This window comes from Schistocerca piceifrons, chromosome 5 (assembly GCF_021461385.2).
Source record: "Schistocerca piceifrons isolate TAMUIC-IGC-003096 chromosome 5, iqSchPice1.1, whole genome shotgun sequence".
In the NCBI taxonomy this organism is placed as follows: Eukaryota; Metazoa; Arthropoda; class Insecta; order Orthoptera; family Acrididae; genus Schistocerca; species Schistocerca piceifrons.
This window is the reverse complement of record NC_060142.1, coordinates 278,751,846-278,774,413: the sequence shown is the minus strand read 5'-3', so window position 1 is coordinate 278,774,413 and position 22,568 is coordinate 278,751,846. Positions and strand designations below refer to the sequence as shown.

At 40.3% G+C, this 22,568-nt stretch overlaps 1 protein-coding gene across 3 annotated transcripts in view; it reads left to right on the top strand.

Annotated features, from left to right (window-relative positions):
- The window catches only part of LOC124797945 (voltage-dependent calcium channel subunit alpha-2/delta-3-like), a 314,695-nt gene that overhangs the window by 93,885 nt on the left and 198,242 nt on the right, over positions 1 to 22,568 (top strand). For all 3 annotated transcript variants that reach the window (XM_047261087.1, XM_047261086.1, XM_047261085.1), the window contains exons 2-3: positions 14,742 to 14,823; positions 14,906 to 15,016. In XM_047261087.1, the coding sequence (XP_047117043.1) occupies positions 14,742 to 14,823; positions 14,906 to 15,016 (193 nt within the window). The remainder of the gene's footprint in view (positions 1 to 14,741; positions 14,824 to 14,905; positions 15,017 to 22,568) is intronic.

The window sequence follows — 22,568 nt, the reverse complement described above, 5'->3', positions numbered from 1 at the left end:
CGAGTTAGTGTGTCAAAGAAATGGCGGAATTCCAATGACCATTTGATTTGAAAAATTAGCAGACGAAATTTCAGGGGACACTTATGATACAGGAAGTAAAGTGATCCCGTTAGTCAGCTGCGTTCGGGACGCAGTCGAAAATATGAAACCTAGAAATAAAAAGACTGTTCACTTTGAAAACTAAATAAAGAAAGAACCAGCAAGAGGGTTCGACAACTTAGAAAATTACGCCTTCAGGCAGTTTCAAAGATTCTTCATCTTAGATTCAAGTTCATTCACTGCAAAGATATCCTTGCTAAATCAAAGGTAATTAGTGACTTAAATAAATATGTACAGGAATTTAATGTACGTACCATGAACAATGACATCCGATGATTCTGATAAAAAAGTTCCCGAGTTTGATATTTTCAAATATCCTGAGCAGTTGGTACACAAAAACTTGAGAAATATGTCATGACATATGCTGGAAACAATAGTGAAACTGAGGTACAGATGTATCTGTCGTTTCCTGAAACCCCAGTAAAGAGAGATCCTATTAAAATTTGGGAGGAAATGAAGTCACTTTTCTCAAAATTTGCAAAAGCTACTTGCACAGGTGTATCATATATCTATCCATTGTCGTCACATATGTTATTGACATATTTTTTATTTATTTATTGCAAGTTCCATTGGTCGCAGTAGCAAGGAGTTGCTAGGATATAGAATGAGTCAGTATTAGCACAATATTTACAATACAGTAGAGCACAATATGATTGCTTCTTGAAAGAACTCGTATCAACTAATGTTGCAACATAATACATGAACAGAAATAATAATATTTATGTATACCTTATGAGTCATTCGTATTATGAATAGTTTACATTTATGCTTGCATTAAATGGCTCATTCATCTAGACAGTAAACGGCTCATTCATCTATACAATAAAAAGCTATATAAATTCTTGCTCATTTGCACCAAAAAATCACTAACCGAATAGAATTAACAGTGTATCTGGTACTCCTTCAATTTACTCTTGAATTTTGGTATATCAAGAGCAAGACTTTTGATGCTTGTAGGTAGAGTATTGTGAACTTTGATGTCCCAATAGTTTACTCTTTTCTGTACACGGGTAACGTTTGACTGGTTTCTATTTAAGTCCTCTTTTGACCTTGTTTTGTGGGTGCGACATTCACTGTTCGTTTTGAAGAGAGACTGATTTGTGTTAATGAAACGTGCAAGAGAGAAGATATACTGAGATGTCATCATAAAAACTTGGTGTTTCCGTATCAGAGCGTCTTGGATGCACACCACTTATGATGCATATAGCTCTCTTTCGAGCGAAGAATTTTTTTCAAGGGCTTGTTACCGCATAAGACATAGCCATAAGACAACAGTGCATGAAATATCCATAGCAGGCAGCTCTGATGGCATTCTTGTGTGTAGATGACGCGCGCTTGTTCTTGAAGGCCAGGGCAACCATCATCCAGGAAAGAAACACACTTATAGGGACTAAATTACCGGAGTTTCTTTCCCTTAATTTTGTATCAGAATGGTGAAATTCAAAGACATAAATTGTTTTAAGGATAAAAATTATTTTTTTACAAGAACCACTTTATTTAGTTTCGTAATCTGATTTAGATGAAGATAGTAAATGATTGCATGAGTAAGTATCACAGCGCCTAATGTAAGATGTTACGAAAGGCAGGTAGATGTACATAGGTTATGAAGAAACTAATGACTATTTCCATTGTGTTTTAAAACCTATCTGATCATACAACTTACATTCTTTTGTAATACTATTTAAAAATAAAATTATTTTGGCGTACTTTTTCGAACGTTTCTAAAATGTCTAGAAACATAGAAAAAACATAGATGTATCGTTATTAAGAGCAATGTTTTTTTTACATCGATACTTTTCTGGTGAACATCGATGTCACAATATGGATGGTTTTAAGAACGATGTTGCAACCCTGCTTGCGGGGAAGTACACAAGGCGGTAATTGTTTTTCCCCAGATTGTGATATGGCCGTTCTTCACTAGTGTTGTCGACAACACTACGTAAACAGTATCTAAATAACAGACATGAGATATACAAATTAAAGGTGACGTTTTGTTTGCAAATTTCACAAAAATGTTGCAGCAATATTTTGATTGTCTGCAGGGACAACCGAGAACCCTTGTCTCTGGGCAAAATATTGATGCGCGAATGTAATTTCTGCAGCGGTTAGGCCAGCAACATCAATTATTAACCAGCGATCACATATCAGTTTCAGGTACGTATTTACTTCGCGTACCAGACCGAAGCATTTCAGTGACTATTTATGAAAACTGCCAAATACTTAAGGGAGATTCTTCGTTATCGTATTCATGTTAGGTGGCTTTCATTACGTAATTGTTAAAAAAGGCTTATGCAACTTCACTCAAAACAGCAAAATAGATTATAGATTAACTTACTCAAAATAGACAATTTCAGCAATGTTCCAGATTCCAGAGTCCGTAGGTAAAAAGTTATGTACCTCAGAAAATAGATGCCTATATACTCAATATTTCTTGTAGTACATAATGGAAAAAAAAACTATTCCGGGGCGGAGGGGCGGCAAGAGTTCCGGCTCACAGTTAGACTTTGTCACTGTTGCGCCCTACCGCTCAACCCCTCGAGGATGCCTATGATGGTTGTGCCAGTAAGTCACCAAGACATGCATATTCGTCCAGTTTTCATTTTGGAACATGCACTTTTCATAAATTTATAAACTATTTCGTCTCTCCTTTCCTATTCGAAGACTCATACGACACAGTAGTACAGTAGTATGAGTGGAGCCTTTTTATCCTATTTTTAGCTCCCGCCAAGTCAACCTCGTATCTGGAGCTCAGGATGTCGCAACTCAAACTTTTATTCAAATAATCTTTAAAAGCGGAGATCCATGTACATAGAAAAGAAAGAACTGCATGTAGACTACTACGAAAACCTGGGAGGCAAGCCGATAGCCAAATTCGACCCTGTACTTACACGTCATGCGAAAAGTCCCTATTTTCGCCTTCAAAATCCCTACGGATAGAAAAAAATTCTAGGCTGACTATAAAAGAAGTACACAAACGATCGGTTACTGTTTTCAAACAAAATAGTCACAGTATTATTTGGGAAGCTTACTGCGGTTGGTCTCTATGTCACGTGCGACAACACATAATTTTGTGCTTCCTATTAAAGGCGCCAACAGGTTCGGCGAAATAGAGTCTGTCATTTGGAAATGAGGCACTATTTCCACTTATTCTCCGTTGGAGGTGTCGGAAAAAAGAATCATGTTTAGTTTTAATTTTGTCTGTTTCTTTTTATCTAAATCTTTGGGCCACCGGATGCTTGGGAAGTACAGCGATCCTGGTATGGGTGCAGCGGGGAGTGGATGTTAAGCTTGCAAATGCAAATTTTTATTTCTTCAGATGACTAGTTTCGGGGTTTTACAAAGCCCCAATCTTCACATTATTATATTGAAAAACCCTGGGACGAGAGTTTGAGGAAATACAAAGTTGCATCTAAAACTGACCATTTTTGTATAATGGTAAAACGAAACAGGTGCAGGACAAGTGCTGAAACCAGTGCTGTCAAGTTAAAAATGTTCTTCAGCTGTAATAACTTACGCAGCTCGTGATTCTTACCAAACACTTGTAGTGATTGAAATGACGCACAGAAATATCAATGTTTCTTAAAAGCGCGTTACAGAGACGCTCATGCACATCAGTGGTAGTCTGTCAGTCTCCTTACGTGAGGTAAATATCAAAGCAACAGCTGCTTTTTGTAGACTATTTTATTTTTTCACACCACACGTTTCGAGTCCCATTGCGCATCTTACGCATTCCACTAGCGTACAGCTTGGTGAAATAGAGATATACGTAATATTGTGCCACGCTGTTCCAGATACCGTTGGTTGGAAGCAGGTACTAGCTGTACGAAGCCTTCCGAATTCTGTCGATGAGTTGCGGTCATTAACAGGGGGCAGGGGCTCTAAATAATTGGAACAATCATTAATTTATATCTTGAATATACAATGCAAAATAAAAACTACATTATGCCACTGCCGTTCGCGGTTATTTAAAGGACGCTTTCGAAAGAAAAGCGATTGGTCAAAGGGCAGATATTGACATGACTCCACGTTCATCAGATATCATGTCCATGGATTTTTTTCCAATGGGGTGTCGGCAAGGGCTTTATTATCAAAAGCCTCGGACCACTGCTGAACTGAGAGACTATATGTACGATGCATTTAATGATTTGGTCAGTGACACCACAGGCCATAGAATGTGTAACAGTGTTCCAAAAATACTTCAAAGACGTATTAATGAAGACGGAAAACAGTTTGAACATAAAAAATAACTGTAAGTATTGCTTGAATTTGTAATGAAACGTAAATTCAATCATTTGTTTCAGTCAGTGTCCAGTGACTTTTGCGACACCCTTTATTTTGTAATTTTCATTCTCGACAAAATGTCCCTGCTCTTGCAGAGGGATCGAAAATCCGTCCCTACATTTTGGAAAAAAGGGACATGCCTCTACTATTGGCACTATGTCAACTGCACACTTACAGTGCACTGTGCATTATGTTGCATTCATTGTTGTATTCAGTTGGAGGGTGATAGTGTCGTGTTTGCATTTACTGTGATCTGTAGTTGTTTGGCAACGACTCGTGAACAGGGCAGCATTATTTGTCTATCATTCGTTATAATTGCGAGTGTTAACTTTTATTCTTTCTAAGGAAGAAGTAAACTAGCCAATACTATTAGCAACATCGAGAAGATAAGAGATACACAAAATAAGAAGTGAACTACCGATATTGTATGAAAAAAGCAAGATGTTCACTCTAAAAGACTTGGCGAATATTTTTATAAGCGTGAAAATGTAAATCTGAAACAGCCGATCGATAACAGTAGCAAAAACTCTCCGGCCTTGGTTATCATCAGACACATACATCGCAACAAAAGTAACCCTCGAGCGATTGCGTAGTTAATTGTTTTGACCTGAATTCCTGTTACTCATTGTTGGACTGCTGGCGGTTCTACTTACACTTACATGATCAAAATTATCCGGACACCCTCAAAAACATACGTTTTCCATATTAGGTACATTGTGCTGCCACTTACTGCCAGGTACTCGATATCAGCAACCTCAGTAGTCATTAGACATCGTGACATTTTTCTTGACTTCCGGAAGGCGTTCGATACAGTTCCGCACCGTCGCCTGATAAACAAAGTAAGAGCCTACGGAATATCAGACCAGCTGTGTGGCTGGATTGAAGAGTTTTTAGCAAACAACACAGCATGTTGTTATCAATGGGGAGACGTCTACAGATGTTAAAGTAACCTCTGGCGTGCCACAGGGGAGTGTTATGGGACCATTGCTTTTCACAATATATATAAATGACCTAGTAGATAGTGTCGGAAGTTCCATGCGGCTTTTCGCGGATGATGCTGTAGTATACAGAGAAGTTGCAGCATTAGAAAATTGTAGCGAAATGCAGGAAGATCTGCAGCGGATAGGCACTTGGTGCAGGGAGTGGCAACTGACCCTTAACATAGACAAATGTAATGTATTGCAAATACATAGAAAGAAGGATCCTTTATTGCATGATTATATGATAGCGGAGCAAACACTGGTAGCAGTTACTTCTGTAAAATATCTGGGAGTATGCGTGCGGAACGATTTGAAGTGGAATGATCATATAAAATTAATTGTTGGTAAGGCGGGTACCAGGTTGAGATTCATTGGGAGAGTGCTTAGAAAATGTAGTCCATCGACAAAGGAGGTGGCTTACAAAACACTCGTTCGACCTATACTTGAGTATTGCTCATCAGTGTGGGATCCGTACCAGGTCGGTTTGACGGAGGAGATAGAGAAGATCCAAAGAAGAGCGGCGCGTTTCGTCACAGGGTTATTTGGTAACCGTGATAGCGTTACGGAGATGTTTAATAAACTCAAGTGGCAGACTCTGCAAGAGAGGCGCTCTGCATCGCGGTGTAGCTTGCTCGCCAGGTTTCGAGAGGGTGCGTTTCTGGATGAGGTATCGAATATATTGCTTCCCCCTACTTATACCTCCCGAGGAGATCACGAATGTAAAATTAGAGAGATTAGAGCGCGCACGGAGGCTTTCAGACAGTCGTTCTTCCCGCGAACCATACGCGACTGGAACAGGAAAGGGAGGTAATGACAGTGGCACGTAAAGTGCCCTCCGCCACACACCGTTGGGTGGCTTGCGGAGTGTAAATGTAGATGTAGATGTAGAGAGAGCAGAATGGGGCGCTCTGCGGAACTCAAGGGCTTCGAACATGGTCAGGTGATTGGGTGTCACTTGTCATACGTCTGTATGCAAGATTTCTCCACACACTTAAACATCCCTAGGTCCACTGTTTCCGAAGTGATAGTGAAGCGGAAACAGGAAGGGACATGTACAGCACAAAAGCGTGACTTACAGAGACCGCCGACAGTTGAAGAGGGTCGTAATGTGTAATAGGGAGACATCTATCTAGACCATCACACAGGAATGCCAAACTGCATCAGGATCCACTGCAAGTATTTTGAAAGTTAGGCGGGAGGCGAGAAAACTTGGATTTCATGGTCGAGCGGCTGCTCATAAGCCACACATCACGGCGGTAAGTGCCAAACAACCCGTCGCTTGGTGTAAGGAGCATAAACATTGGACGATTAAACAGTGGTAAAACGTTGTGTGGAGTGACAAATCACAGTACACAATGTGGCGTTCCAATGGCAGGGTGTGGGTATGGCGAATGCCCGGTGAAAGTCTTCTGCCAGCGTGTGTAGTGCCAACAGTAAAATTTGGAGGTGGTGGTGCTATGGTGTGGTCGTGCTTTTCACGGAGGGGGCTTGCACCCTTGTTGTTTTGCGTGGCACTATCACAGCACAGGTCTACATTGATGTTTTAAGCACCTTCTTGCTTCCCACTGTTGAAGAGCAATTCGGGGGTAGTGATTGCATCTTTCCACATGACTGAGCACCTGTTCATAATGCACGGTCTGTAGTGGAATGGTTACACGACAATAACATCCCTGTAATAGACTGGCTTGCACAGAGTCCTTACCTGAATCCTATAGAACATCTTTGTGATGTTTTGGAATGGCGGCTTCATGCCAGGCCTTACCAACCGATATTGATACCTCTCCTCTTGCAGCACTCTGTGAAGAATGGGCTGCCATTCCTCAAGAAACCTTTCAGCACCTAATTGAACGTATGCCTGCGAGAGTGGAAGCTGTCATTGAGGTTAAGGGTGGGCCAACACCATACTGAATTCCAGCATTACCGATGGAGGGCACCACGAACTTTTAAGTCATTTTCAGCCAGGCGTCCAGATACTTTTGATCACATAGTGTATCTTTAAGCTGGATTGGAGCTAGTCATCTGTATTGTTGCTGAAATTATATAGAGAAGACGTTGGCAGTATTTGTAGTTTGTGTCCATGCTCTGTTTGGTGTACAGAGTCAGCCACGGGACAAGTAATTTAAGCAAAATTTTTATATTAATGGGTGAGGTGGGGGCTATAGCACCCCCCCCCCCCTCCCCCAATGGAGTATCATACTATACTGGATAAAATGACTTCAGACACCAGCGAATATATCACTTCAACAGATTCAGAAGGAGAGCTGAAACTACAGAAGAAAAAGTGGGTTGATGAAAATGAAAGATCTGAAACAGCAACTGAAGATTTAAAGAACTGTGGCAAGCCGTTTTTCCCAAATGAATATGTTTTACTTCAAATATTTGGGTCTATTCCTGTCACCGCAAGCACTCCTGAACAAAGTTTCTCTACTTCGAGACGAATAAAGGCTTATTTGCATAACCCAATGGGGCAGGTGAGACTAAATGGATTGGCTCTTGCAAATATCCATAAAGAAAGACATATGGACATTGAAAATATCATTGACATATTCAGTAAAAAGAAACAGATACGAATGAGCATGACAAATTGGCAGAAGTCAGAAATAACCAGTGGATTTTGTTATAAATTTTTTTTATATTCATGTCAAGTTCAAGTTTTTACATTCATGTCACCCTCTGTGTCCACAAAATTAATGAAAACTTATTTGTTGTAAGTTGACGTTTTTTCTTATGGTTTATGTAATTTATAAAATCTCCCATGTTAAAACAATTTTTTTTTACCCTGAACTCCAAAACAGTCACCAAAAACTACTTTAAGCTTAAGCAACACCAAATTTTATCAATTTGTCGGCGGAGGACACTCATTCTGTTAAGCGATATTCCATTTCCCCAAACCCCCTTCTCCGCATTACCCCCCCCCCCCCCCCCTTGACCGACTTCTAGAGTCACCTCTTGAGTCTTTTGTTGGCGAAGATGGTAAAACTAAGTGGTCTGAGGACAGTGTTATAACCTAAACAGCAAAAATGCCCTCAAAAATTATAATGAAAATCTTTACTGGTCCAAAAAGGCCTGCTAAGGGCATAGCAAAGCAAGTGATGACATTCAGCAAGATTATTAATGAGGACATGATTGATCCACTTGTGGAATACACTAACTTGGGCATTAGAAATCTTATGTCACAAAACAACTGTTCTAGAGAGAGGGATGTAAAGGAGACCTCGAAGGTAGAAATCTGTGCTCTTATTGGAACCCTTATTAAAATTAGCTTGAAGGGTGGGAATAAAACAAATGTTGAAGAACTTTGAAGTAATGATGGCACTGACATGATAATTATCTGAGTGTGCATGTCATGCAAACGGTTCTTATTTCTCCTGATATATGTGAGATTTGATGGTAAAGTGACAAGAACACCAAAGTTGTGAGAAAGATAAATTAGCTGCGATCAGGTCATATTTGGATAAATTTGTTACAAAATTTTAAGGAAAGCTATACTGGTAGTTTGGGAGAGTTTGCAACCGTAGATGACATGCTGACATCTTTTGTACAAAGAGGTTCGTTTGTTCACTGTATGCCAAACAAAATAGCCAAATATGGCATGAAATTCTTTGTTATTTGCAATACCAAAACATTCTACATAGCATCAGTTGCGTTATGTTGTGGAACATAATCAGATGCCTTTACAAGGTGTCAAATAAAGCATATGATATTGTGCATCGACTGGCACAAACTCTGAATGCATCCAATTGGAACATTATTTTTGATAATTGGTATACTAGTTATACATTAACAATCTCACTATTGCAGAAACACATCACTTACACTTGAAAACTGTAAAAAAATTAAAAAATAATAGTAACAACTGAAACCTCCTGAGCTCCTACTGCTGAAATCCTGGAACATTTGGTCTATCTGTACAGTGTTTGGTTCTTGTGCAATAAATAATTGAAAGTATTCCTGGATTTTATGTACACCCTGTATTTCTGGCACATTATGAACTGGAAGAACCTCGACAACTGGAAGAGCCTCTAACAAAAGAGAAGAGCTGTTGCATTTTGTATGGCAGAAAAAAGAATGTTGTTATCACAATTCGTTGTTGTCAGTGTATGATGTTTGTGCGTGAAAAGTATTCTTCCATTGTCCATGAAAAGTAGGCATGTAACACTGTGGATGAAAGAGAGGAACAGGATGATTAAAATTTGTGTATACATAATAACAATAACACTACATCTAATAAATAACCTGAATATGAAACAATAAATGCTGTAGAAGTAATATGCACTGCGGAATAGGCACTGCTACTAATCTATTGATAAATAAGAGTAGGATATTTTTATTAGATTTTGTAACTACCTATTAAGAAGAAATAAAGTTCAGATATTAAACTATATATTTATGTATGTAAAAAGCAAAGCAAAGGTATTTTTTTTTCAATACCAAGGATATTAAGGCAATATTTTCCATTCCTCTAAAGAACATGATGTCTGGTTGAAAGATTCAACCAAGTGACCGCTGATGTTTCAACAACTGACACAACTGCCTGAGAGTTAATCTAAAACCAACCATTTGATAATTTAGAAACAATGCCCACCATAATATTTATTAGTTCTTGTGCAGGAAATAAGGTGTGTATGTGGGGGGGAATGAGAATGTACCATCCAGTGTTGTTGTTGTTGTTGTTGTTAGGTTCTTGGCTGTTAGTTGCACAGTGCAGCTAGTGTTCAGTGTATGGAGAAAATATTTTTGCATCAATTTCTATGTAGCACTAATGATTCAACTTTCACCCAGAGTTTCAGAATTTTAAATGGTTAATGGAACCTAGTAATTAATGCTAAAATATATTCAGACCTCCAGCGCAGGTGTACCAAGGTAACATGGACAACAGCACCCAGAGCAAACTTCAAATTTGCACCTTCTCCATGCTGTTTAATCTTTCTTGCTGCATAGCCTATTTATATGTTGGTTGAGATTTTGTCTGATACAGTTCAAAACATGGAACAATAAAGTCCAAAGCCACATTACCTGCAACAAAAATTTGATTACTTTTTTTGCGGCTTAATTGGTAATCAGTGCAAAGCAGTTATAAACAAAACAGTAAATACAAAATATACTCTTCAGACACAACAGATAGAGTTGACGTCTTTGCAATTACTGACTTCTCTGATGTGGTGGATGTTGCTGGATTTAGGAAAATACCATTTGTTTTATTTCAAGGTATACAGTCCTGGGGGTTAAGGAATTATTTATCAAATTGGGATAGGATCAAGGAAACAATTGGCGTAGCAGTGTGATATATGATGGAGCAGGAACAGGTGAAGCAGGTGGGAGAGAAGGTGTTAAGGTTGTGAAGGAGTGAGGACAAGGAGCCTTAATCTTGAGTCCAGATGATGAATCTGATATCTTCATGATCTGGACTCAGGGTCAAGACACCCATCCTCACTCCTTCACAACCTCAACACCTTCTTTCCCATCTGATTCACCTAGTTTTCCATAGCTCAGTGTTCTGCTTTGCTGGATGTTATTGTCCCCTCTGATGGCGCCAGCTGCACCTCTGTTCACTGTAAACTTACCAACCACCAACAGTACCTGCATTTTGACAGCTGCCATCCCTTCCACACCAAAAAGTCTCTCCCATACAGACTGGCCACCTGGGGATGGCACATCTGTAGGGACAAAAATTCCTTTGCCCAGTATGCCAAAGGTTTCACTGAGGCCTTCACAGACAGGCACTATGTCCCAGACCTAGTCCGCAAAACATTTCCCCTGCCATAGTCCTACACACCCCCAATCCTCGCGTCACCACCCAAGAAACAACTACAAGTGAGTGCCCCATTCATAACCAAATACCACTCAGGACTGGAACCACTGAGCCACATCCTTCATCAGGTGTGTACGTATCATCGTGCCCTGAAATGAGGGACATCCTAATGAAGATCATCCACACCCCAACTAAAGCAGTGTTCATAGCCCACCCAACCTCCACATCATTTTAGTCCATCACTGTGACACTCCCAGTTCTAGTCCCTAACCACAGGGATTGTATACCTGTGGAAGACCTAGGTGTAAGATCTACCCATTCCACCCATCCAGAAATTCCTAATCCAGTTCTGTCACAGGCTTATTCTACCCTGTCAGAGGCAGGGCCACCTGCCAAAGCAGCCACGTCATATGCCAGCTCTGCTGCAATAATCACACAGCCTTTTATGTTGGTATGACTACCAACCAGCGGTACACTAGGATGAACAGCCACTGCCAAGCTGTAGCTGAGAGCAAAGTAGACTACCCTGTGGCATAATATGCAGCTGAACATGATATGCTGAATTTCAATGGCTGCTTCACAACTTGGGCCATCTGGATCCTTCGTTATATACCACCAGCTTCACTGAATCATGTAGATAGGAGCTGTCCTTACAACACATTCTCTGTTCCCAAAATTATTCTGGTCTCAAACTAAGATAAGCTACTGTTGTCAGCTGCTCCACCCAACTGTTTCTGCCCCTTCTGTCCTATCACTTTCTTCCCAATTCACGTCCCCTGACCCCCATTGTATGCTGCTCACTGCCCACGCATCCACCAGTCTTCTCTGCTTCTCTCCTTTTCCGCTCTCCATTTCTTCCCTCTCCTCTTTCCCACAGCCTCCTGTTGCTGCACCTGGTAGCCTAGTCCCTGTACACTCTGCTAGAAAGTACTATTCTCTTCCTCCCTCTATCCCACCACCCCACTATCCCTCCCCCTTTCCTGCCCCACTCCAGATTGTTGCTTTCATTTAATATGGCAGTTGTAGTTTGGTCACAGGGGCTGGAGACAGCAGTCGGGCACACGCGCGTGTGTGTGTGCGTGAATGTGTATAAAAGTCATTGTAATTTATGACATGTTACTCATTGGCCCTTGAAAATCCAATGACATGTGGAACCCCACCTCCAAGCTGTGAGGGTAGGGCAGGCCAATATTTCATAACTTATAATTGGAAATCAGATTTGCAACATTGTACTCCTCTGACATATTGAACAGGGGCTACTCGGTGCCCTGCTGTGGCTGTGGCTCAAGGTGAATGCTACTTTACTTAGTGTTGGAAAAATAGTACCGCCAACATCAGTACACCTGGTGTTTCACTTTTCAAAAGAGCATACACAGGACAAAAGCATATCTGTGGGAATATCAGCAAAGACATTTCTGAAGCTGCCACCTGAGTCTTCATGACCTGTTGACACTCGTTGGTACACCTTATCTTTTAAATATACCCACAGAAAAAAACCCAGTGATGTCAAATCCAGTGATGTTGTGAGCCAATTAATGGGGCCACCTCTACTGATCCACCGACCAGTGTAAGCAGGGTCTAATACCTCCCGTGCTTCAGTTGCATAATGTGCTGGGCATCCATCATGCTGCAACCACATACGTTATTGAAAGTCGTGGGAAACGTCCTGCAGCAGTCCCAGTAGTTTCTGTTCCAAAAATGCTCGATATTTGTTTCTATTCACTGTGCCATTGATAAGATATGGACCAATGAGTTTGTTCTCCATGATGCCACAGCATATGTAAACCGACAGAGGACATTGATGGTCAGCTTACTGAACCAGTGGGGATTGTCTATATTCCAGTATTGCATGTTCTGCACTTCAAAATGCTATCCAGTTATGGAAATTGGTACCATGAAATTTTTGCTGCAGTTACATGTGGTGTGGATGATACTTATGAGGTTGCAATGTCGTGACAATACTGCCTACGAACGTACCAGAATCACAGAATAATTGACAGGTACTTACCCTTGGGTTATGGTGCACTGCCGCTAGTACAGTTATTTCATTAGCTTCTCCTGTAACAGGTTTGCTTTGTTTCCTTTTGCCGGTCTGTACACTGCCATCAGACATAAAGGCGTTCACAACCTCAAAAATGAACGAATGAGAGGTAGCTTTCTGTGGAAAGTGCTTGGTGTACAAGGCAACAGCAGGCTCAGCATTTCTCCTATATTCTCCATAAATCAGGATCAATTCAGTTTTTTCTTTAGTGGTTGCAACATTCATTGTCCACTTGCACATCTATTCTCCAGATGATAGGTAGCTGTGCGGGCAATAAACTGTGCAAGTATTGTAATATTTAGAGCTGCTGTCTTTTCTACGTCTACATGATATGTGGGCTCTAGTCACAGTCTATTGCATGTTATGATATGTCATAATTCTCTACGTGGTCATGATGGTGCATTGAGTAGTCTACTGTTCGATATGTCAGAGGAATTCAGTGTTGTGAGTGGGGTTTCCAAATAAAAGCTATGAAATACTGGCCTGGTCTACCCTTGTGTCACAGAGGTTGGATTCCATGTGCCTTTTGGTATTCAAGGGCCATTCAGTAGCATGTCGTAAATTATGATTGTATACCCATTTTTAAAAGTATGTAGATTTTGCCAAAGAACTGTAATCTGCAATAAAAACAGGGGTTCCCGTAAAAGATTACAAAATTGCCCCCCCCCCCCCCTCCTCCCCCGCCAGCACCCATGCACAGAATAGGGTGAGGGGTCGAGTGAAGTATCATTGTATGGACCATTCTGAGGCAAACAAATTGGAATTATAACTTTCTTTGGTCCAATATTAGTTCTTGAAATATTTCATTGTCTTTAGTTAAAATGAAAACCCTGTATAAGACGATCTTAGTGAGATTAATGATTGAGCTGTTTGCTGTGGACCATTCGTAAGTCTGTTCCATTATTATCCTGGCTGCAACATGTGTGGATTTGTTTGGATCCTTTATCAGTGTGCTTGTATTGTTGACAGATGTGTCAGGTTTTGGGGACACTTTCAATTTTCTTGTTGATGGAACAATTTCATTCTAGAGTACAGCAACCAGTTTGATACAGTGGCAAATGTATAGGGCAAAAAAGAATCATATTACTGTGTGAATGAAATAATGCTGTTTGTGTCTGTCAAACATGACATTATTTTACACCATGTACTGAACAGATTTTTTCATTACAGAATTTACAGGAAGATAACCATCAAAATCCAGTGCACTAACTTTTTAATAATAAGAAAAGGAAATGATATATGGAGCTCTTTATATGTGTTAATTAAACTTGTTTCCATGAGGCAATAGCAATCTCTGACAAATGACGAAGCTCTCTAATGGAAGTTAATTGCTCTCCGTAACGAGAGAGAGAGAGAGAGAGAGAGAGAGAGAGAGAGAGAGAGAGAGAGAGAGAGAGAGAGAATTTACTGTCATACTGTTCATTAATGCAGTTACCAAAAATGCTGTACTGCTGTATAGAAAGTGCAAAAACTATAGACATGTGACCAAATTTCTAAATAGCATAGATATGTGTGTAGTTAAAGATCTCAGATATTTAATTAAGTAAAATCTTTCAGACAGTGATCATAATTTAACTCTTTCCCTCAGGGTGTTAAAATGGGCAGACCAGCTTGGAGATGAACTATGGAGACTAACTACATCAGTAACAAGAGCACATGATGTTCGAGCTGTAAGTATTGTCCACAATTTCTTAAGTTCTTATAATTTTGATGTCCGATGTATGACTTCTAATGGTTCAACTTTTTTTTCAGAGATACAAATACTTGAATGCAAGTGTCAAGGAGAGAAGTGGTGCTGAACTTCTTAAAGCTATGATTGAGAATGTTGAGCGAATGCTCAAGTCAAAAATTGTTTCTGTCAAGGTTAGTGAATTATTGAATTTTGGTGTATTAAATAAATTTGGAAGCTGCAGTTTGCTGTTTTCACCAGCCTGTTTCAGTGTCTACTATTTCAATACAGTGCATTTGCCTTTTCATATGGAAAGGACAGATTACTACTCACCATATAGAGGAGACATTGAGTTACAGTCAAACAATGAAACAGACCGCAAAAATATTAAATCTTTTGGACTAAGTTCTTCTGCAGTAAAAATCCCATACACATTCACACAAGCACAACTCACACACAGATGGCAATTGTGCCAGGGCCTAGAGCTGACTGTGACTGATTATGGCAGAGCAGCAGTCGGGGGTGGCTGGTGGGGTAAGGAAAACATATGAGGTCGGAAGGGGGAAGGATAACGAGGCAGTGGTGAGGGAAGATGCTTGTGCTTCCTGGCAGAGCGTGCCTTGGTGGAGACCAAATAAGGCTGTTAGATGCAGTGTCAAAAGGTTGTGCTGGGACGTGGGGCGGGGTGGGGAGTTGGAGGGGAGGGAGGAGAAAAGTAGGGAAGGGAAAACGACTTATAGGTGTGTGGACAGGATATATGATGTATGTAGTAGCAGAGTGGGGTCAGGGAAGGGGATAGGTAGCTGGTAGACAGGGACCATCAAAAGTTTAAGGCAGGGGAGTTATGAGAGAGTTATAAGAGAGTTCAGAGCTGTGAATTTCAGAAAAGCTGGTGTTAGGTGGAGAAATCCAGGTGGCACAGGCTGTGAAGCAGTCATTAAAGTGAAGCACATCATGTTGGGATATGTGTTCAGCAACTGGATGGCCACAGTTTAATTGTGGCTACAGTTTAATGGGGCCACTCATACAGTTGGACAGCTTGTTAGTTGTTATGCCCTTGTAGAAAGTGGCACAGTGGGTGCAACTTGGTTGGTAGATCATATGGCTGCTTCTACAGGTGGCCGCCTGCCTTTGATGGGACAGGAAATGCCTGTGACAGGATGGGAGTAAGTAGTAGTGTGAGGGGGTATGGTACAGACACTGCATCTAAATCTGTTACAGGGATATGAGCCATGAGGCAAGGGGTTGGGTGCAGGGTTGGTGTGTGTGTGGATGGAAAAGGATATTGCATAAGTTTAGTGGGCATCAGAATACTGCTTTAGGAGGGGTAGGGGATACTTCTCATTTCAGGGCACGGTGATGGGTAGTCGAAACCTGGTGGAGAATGTGATTCAGTTGCTCCAGGCCTGGATGGTACTGAGTCATGTGATGAGAGCTCCTTTTTTGCCCTTGCCCGTGCTTCCCGGCCACATGCCCCCCGGTCCATGCTCCAAATCACAAAGATGCTTTCAGTGAAGCTGAACCAGGTGTGGGATGTTGGATTCTGGGAGATTAGGAAGGCTTCCTGTAGATTCCCTTCTCTTTGAACCAGAGAAATATTATTTATGACAAATGTCAGTAAGGAATAAATCTGCTGAGAAGCTGTAGTTAGTATACTGAGACCTTTGAAATGGGTTTATTTGTATGGTTTTGACTCCTCACCACAAATAATTTGTATTACTCACTTTTGAACTTGGGAAACTTAAGCTTGGCTTGTCATGTAATCCCAAAATATGGAACTGTATGACAATACGGAATGAAACTAGGTGAAGTGTATCTTTTTTCTATTTTTGCAACATTGCAAATAACAATTTGTTTAGGGAGCCATATGAAAGGCATGGCCATGGGCTTCTGTAGCCATTATATAGTTCACCTGCACTCTAACTTTATTTTGATGACCACGTCCTTAATGTCTTGGACTCTTATCGCATTTTAGGACTCGCTTTCGATGCTCGCTTAACTCGGCTTCCCCATCTTCATCAGATTAAGCAAAAGTGCTGGCAGCACCTCAACATTCTTCAGTGCCTGAGTCACACTGACTGGAGCGCAGATTGCCTTACACTGTTGCAGCTGTACAGAGCCCTTGTACAGTCCTGTCTTGACTATGGGAGAATGGCATACGGTTCAGTGTCACCATCAGCATTGCGGATGCTGGACCCTATACGCCACTGTCGAATTTGACTTGCGATGGGAGCTTTTTGAATGAGAGCTGTGAACAGCCTACTCGTGGAAGCTGGGGTTCCTCCATTGCGGATAAGGCAACAACTGCTTGCCAATTATACTGCACACATTCACAGCTCACCTAAACATCTGAATTATCATCTTCTTGTCCCTAACACAGCGATCCAACTCTCACACCAGCGGCCCAGACCAGGGATTACAGTTGCACTTGGTGTCCAGTCCCTTCTCATTGAACTCAAGTCTTTCCCTCGACCACAGCTTCATCTGGACCTATCACAAGTCCCAAAAGACTCAGTTCATCCTGCAGCCCTACAGCACCTGTTTCTCTATATTCTTGATATGTCCCAGGGTTCAGAGACAGTTTACTCGGATGGCTCGATGGTCGATGGTCACTTAAGTTCATGCAAGACATATTGACCAGCCCTCCTTGCCAGATGTCTGCAGTGCTTTCTCTGGAGAGCTGGTAGCCATCTTCCGCACTCTTTAGGATATCTGTTCCTGCGCTGGGGACTCCTTTGTAGCAACTTCTTGAGTGCCTTACAAGCTCTTGACCTATGCTATCCTTGCCATCGTTTGGTAATGGCCATCAGAGTGCCCGTTTATGTACTTGAACAACATGGATGGTCCGTGGTCTTTTTATGGATCCTGGGACATGTCAGCATCACGGGAAATAACCTTGCTGACAGGCTATGTAAGGGGCTGCTTGTAATCCTAGTCTGGAGATCGGCATACTGGAATCTGATTTTCGATCTGTATTATGCCACAATGTTTATGGGCTCTGGGGTACAGAATGGCGCTCCCTAACTTTGTTGAATAAGTTATATATGGTAAAGGAGTCGACAGTGTGGCGGTCCTACATGCTAGCCTCTTGCAAGGACTTCACATCGGCAATACTTGGCTGACTCATGATTATCTCCTCTGTCTTCGAGGACCCATCCCAGTGTCGATGTGGTTCTTGATTGACAGTAGTCCGCATATTGTTGGACTGTCCCAATCTAGCAACCCTGAGGCAGATTATAAACCTTCGTGACACCCTACCTATGGTGTTAGGTGACAATACCTCAACAGCTGATCTAGTTTTGAGTTTTATTTGAGAGGAGGGTTTTTATCCCCTAATCTAAGGATGGGTGCCTGGCCTTATCTCTCAGGACTTCACCTGACCTGCATTTTTTACTCTATCTCTCTCTCTCTCTCTCTCTCTCTCTCTCTCTCTCTTTCTTTCTGCTGCTGTTTGTTCGACTTTTCACTATCATCCATTTTTATTCTTGTGATCAGCCATCCAAGGCCATCTGCTATATTGTTTTAACACTTTCTACAGCTATTTTCCTTTTAGTTAATATTTTCAATTTTGGCTTGATACTTCTACTTCAGTGTTGTTACACAGATAGTTTTCTGGGTTTAGTTCCTTCCCCAGATTTTGGGTTATAGGGTTCTTTTGGAGTATGGTTTTCATCCAAGACCTGTGTGACTAAGGAAAGAGGGACTGATAACCTTGTAGTTTAGTCCCTTTAATCTCCAATCAAACCACCTAACCAACAGTTTGTTTAAACATTTCAGCAGTTGTGTGTCATGCTCATTCCAATTACACTTATCATCATGTTATAATCTAAAAGGTTTAACACCATCAACCTACTCTCTTTGCATGTGCTCATGTTTTGTATGTATTCTGGGTGTAAACGTCTTGCAGAATATGATTTGCATGTTGTGAGTTTGAGTTTAACAGAAAAGAATATACTAGAAACCATTAATTAATGCTTAAAAATTTACATTAACAGCCATTTTCAAAAATATATTTAATTTTTCACTTCTCACAATGTTGCTGTCATCTGCAACCAAAACAAATTTGACATCTGGTAAAGTTAGAATGTCCTGTAGACAAAGTGGAACTCGGTGGGACACTACAATTAATTAGTTCTCAGTTGGTGAAGACTGATGCCTTAATATAGGAATGTTTACTATCGACAGCCTTAGTTTTCTGTTAGAGACGCACAGCTTAATCATGTCCAGAATTTCCTAGCATGGTTCAGACATTATGTTGCATAAATACCATGATATTCTAATTTACTTAAAGGGATGTCATGATCTACCCAATTAAATGCCTTTGAAGATTCACAGAATATACTAGTGACCTGTAGTGTGTTGTCAAATTAATTGAATACATTCTCAATGTATGTGTAAGTTCTGTTTCCAGCATTGGGAGTCTTTAGAAGTATGAACTGTGACTTGGTCAATATATTATCTGTGGCCAAACTGAGAGAAGCCACTTATATTTTGAGAATGTGTGAAATATTAATATTTGATGGAAGTTGTTTGTTATTTCTTCATCTCCTTTATTTGTAGAGACTATCCACCTCAGTGTATTGAAAACCACCAGAAATTGCACTAGCAGTAAGTGAATAGTGTCATAAATAACTTATAATGGTGTTAAACTTAGACCAAAACTCTGTAGACAAATTATGGAAGGTCTAAAAAATGCCAGTGTGATAGCATTTTCACAAGATACAAAAACATTTCACACTCTTTTGTGCATGGGAAATAGTGAAAATCAGCAGTGTTTTGACAGTTTGTGCTTCAGATATCTGTTTTACATTTGACGAGCAGTATCTTGAACTTAGCAATGTCCTGATGAAAAAAAATTTTTCTGCTTGCAATCCAGACATCTCCTCATGTGTTCTTCTGTCTAGATGGTCCAAATGACTTGTGTAGTATAGTTTTTGTTTTACTTTTACTGGATAATCAATAAGAAGAATACCTTTAACATCATGCACAAGAAATTGGACATAGTGTTCCAGACATATGAAATTGGGTTGGTGGGTTTTGATTCAGCCCCTATCTTCCACCAACTATTATGATTCCTGTTTCATTTTTGACAGGCAGTGGTGGACTCATCTCATTCACAATAACAAATTGAAGCATAGAATATGTTAGATTATTTTTAAAATGGTTCAAAAATTTATTTATTTTGCTTTTGGTGAGTATACAACAAATGCAGCACCCATATTATACAAACATTTCTTATAGTTTATTCCTCTTGTGTAATGTTATTACTATTTTGTTTGCTTTTTACTTTTAATCACCAATTGTCTACTAAAGTTGAGTCAGTGTAAGTGGATCCCTGACAGTTACAGTGGGCTCGGCACAGCAGCTCCGTCTGTCTACCTCAACCAGTAATGTGACACCATTTTGTAAAGGTTCTATGGCAATGCCTCATTGTTGTCACAGCTCTGGATATAACTACTGTTTTTGCTTGCAGCCATTAACACTTTGCAGTTGAAAGCTGTCAGTGCTGCCAGCTGTAACAGATCTTTTTACACTGTCTCAACTGTAACTTATTCTGATTCAGTGTCTTCATCTGAGGTTGCGTTTTTAGAAAGTTCTCTATATGGATTTTTTTTTCTGTAGAAGAATGAACACTTTTCATTTCAGTTTCCCATTTCTTAAATGTTGAGAATGAATGAGTAAACTGCTTATTAACCTTCACCAACTTTGCATGCAGTTCAGTTGTTGATAAACTGTCCAAACTGTGTTTTTGTTTTTAACATCATGGTACTCCAGTTTAGCTTAGTTATGTGCCTGTCCAGTGGGTCATGATTGCAATCTCTCTCTATGGTGTGAAACAAGCCATCCAGTGTAGAACAATAATAATTTTTTCAGTAAATGAAATAAGAACTTTCTGACCATTTGAATAATTGACTTATACATTAAGTAAGAAATGGAAAACATTGTTCTTAAAATTATTGTTGACTGATTTTCTGCAAATGGTCTCATATTCTCAATTTTAAAAAGACACAACATATTCAAATCTGCACATCTATGGGTACTACATAAGTGATAGGTGTATCACATTATAAGGGAATAACAAATAGGGTGGAAACTTCAAAATTTTTAGGTGTCCATATTGATGTGAATTTAAACTAGAAAAACACATTTTGGATCTCCTAAAACAACTTAGTTTATCCAAATTTGCACTTGTAATCACTGCAGGTCTTGGGAGCGAGAAGCCAGTAAGCAGATAGATTTTGCATATTTTCATTCAGTAATGTCATGTGGGCTAATTGTTTTCATTGGGCAAAAATATGCTGTAAGAATAATATGTGACACTCATCCATGATTACCTTGTAGAAATCTGTTTGAGGAGTTGGGCATTTTGACTACTGCTTCACAGTATATTTATTTCCTCATGAAGTTTGTTGTAAATAATCCACTGTAGTTCAAAGGGAATGATGCTGTACATAATTACAATATAAGAAGAAAAAATTACATTCATTACTCCACATTAAGGTTGTCTTTATCACAAAAAAGTATCCACAATGCTCCAGCCAAAAAATTTGATCACTTGCCCAGTTATATAGAATGACTAACTTACAGCAAAGTAAAAAATGAAAATGAACTGAAGTTTAACTATGACAACGTCTTCTACTCTGTAGAATAATTTCAGTTACTGTACTGTGTGAAAGCTGGTGGCTAGAAATTACTAACTCATGCCTGTATCCAAATGATGGACCCAATTTCAAAAATTCATATGTATTCAATTATAAAACCAAAATGAACAAGCTTTATACCAATGGAAAGAGGAAGTTTCAAAGTTTGTGGCAGGCAGTGGCAGGTGGGAGGTGATGGTTTCAGAAGCAGCCAGTAGAGTTCACATGGCAATAGGGCCATAATTCCAGTTCACTGTCAGTTGTGAGTGAGATGGTGACTGTGGAGCACAAGGTTTTCTGTGTTCCTGAGTTCGTGTTAAGTGAGTCACAGATTGCAGTGGAGCAGGCATTTTGTACCAAGTTCGGTATTCAACTACCAACTCGCAAAAGCTTTCCCTATCGGTTTAATCAATTTAAACAGACTTGGAGTGTGTGCAAAGGAAAAGGCACAGGCTAAGCATGTGTGTGAGGATGATGTTTGGTGGATTCAAGAAAGATTTGTGTGCAGTCCTAGCAAGTCTATCAATAGAGCCAGTCAGAACTTGGAATACCCCAACCAACTATATGGAAAGTTCTGAGATGGCATTTGCTGTACAAGCCATACCGATTACAATTTGTGCAGACTCTCAACCCCAAAGACAAAGAGAAGCATCCCGCGTTTTGTGATTGTGCTAGCAAAGATGGAGGATGACGCATTTCTACAGCGTGTAATTTTTAGTGATGAAGGGACGTTCCACCTTAGTGGACAAGTTAACAGACATAATACTTCCATATGGGGTTTTGAAAATCCACATCCACTATTGCATCATGAGAGAGACTCACCAAAGATCAACGTGTTCTGTGGCGTATCCCTTACAAAGATTTATGGACCATTTCTCTTTGCAGAAAGAACTGTAACGGGACTCATATAGCTGGACATGTTGGAACAGTGACCATTCCCTCAAGTTAAGGAACATTCCCAGGACTTCATTTTCCAACAGGATGGAGCTCTGCCCCATTGGCACCGTGATGTAAGAGACTTTTTGAATGACTCCCTTCCTCGGCACTGGATCAGTCGCAGGGGACTTGAGGATCTGGTTCTGCACTTCTGGCCATTGAGATCTGA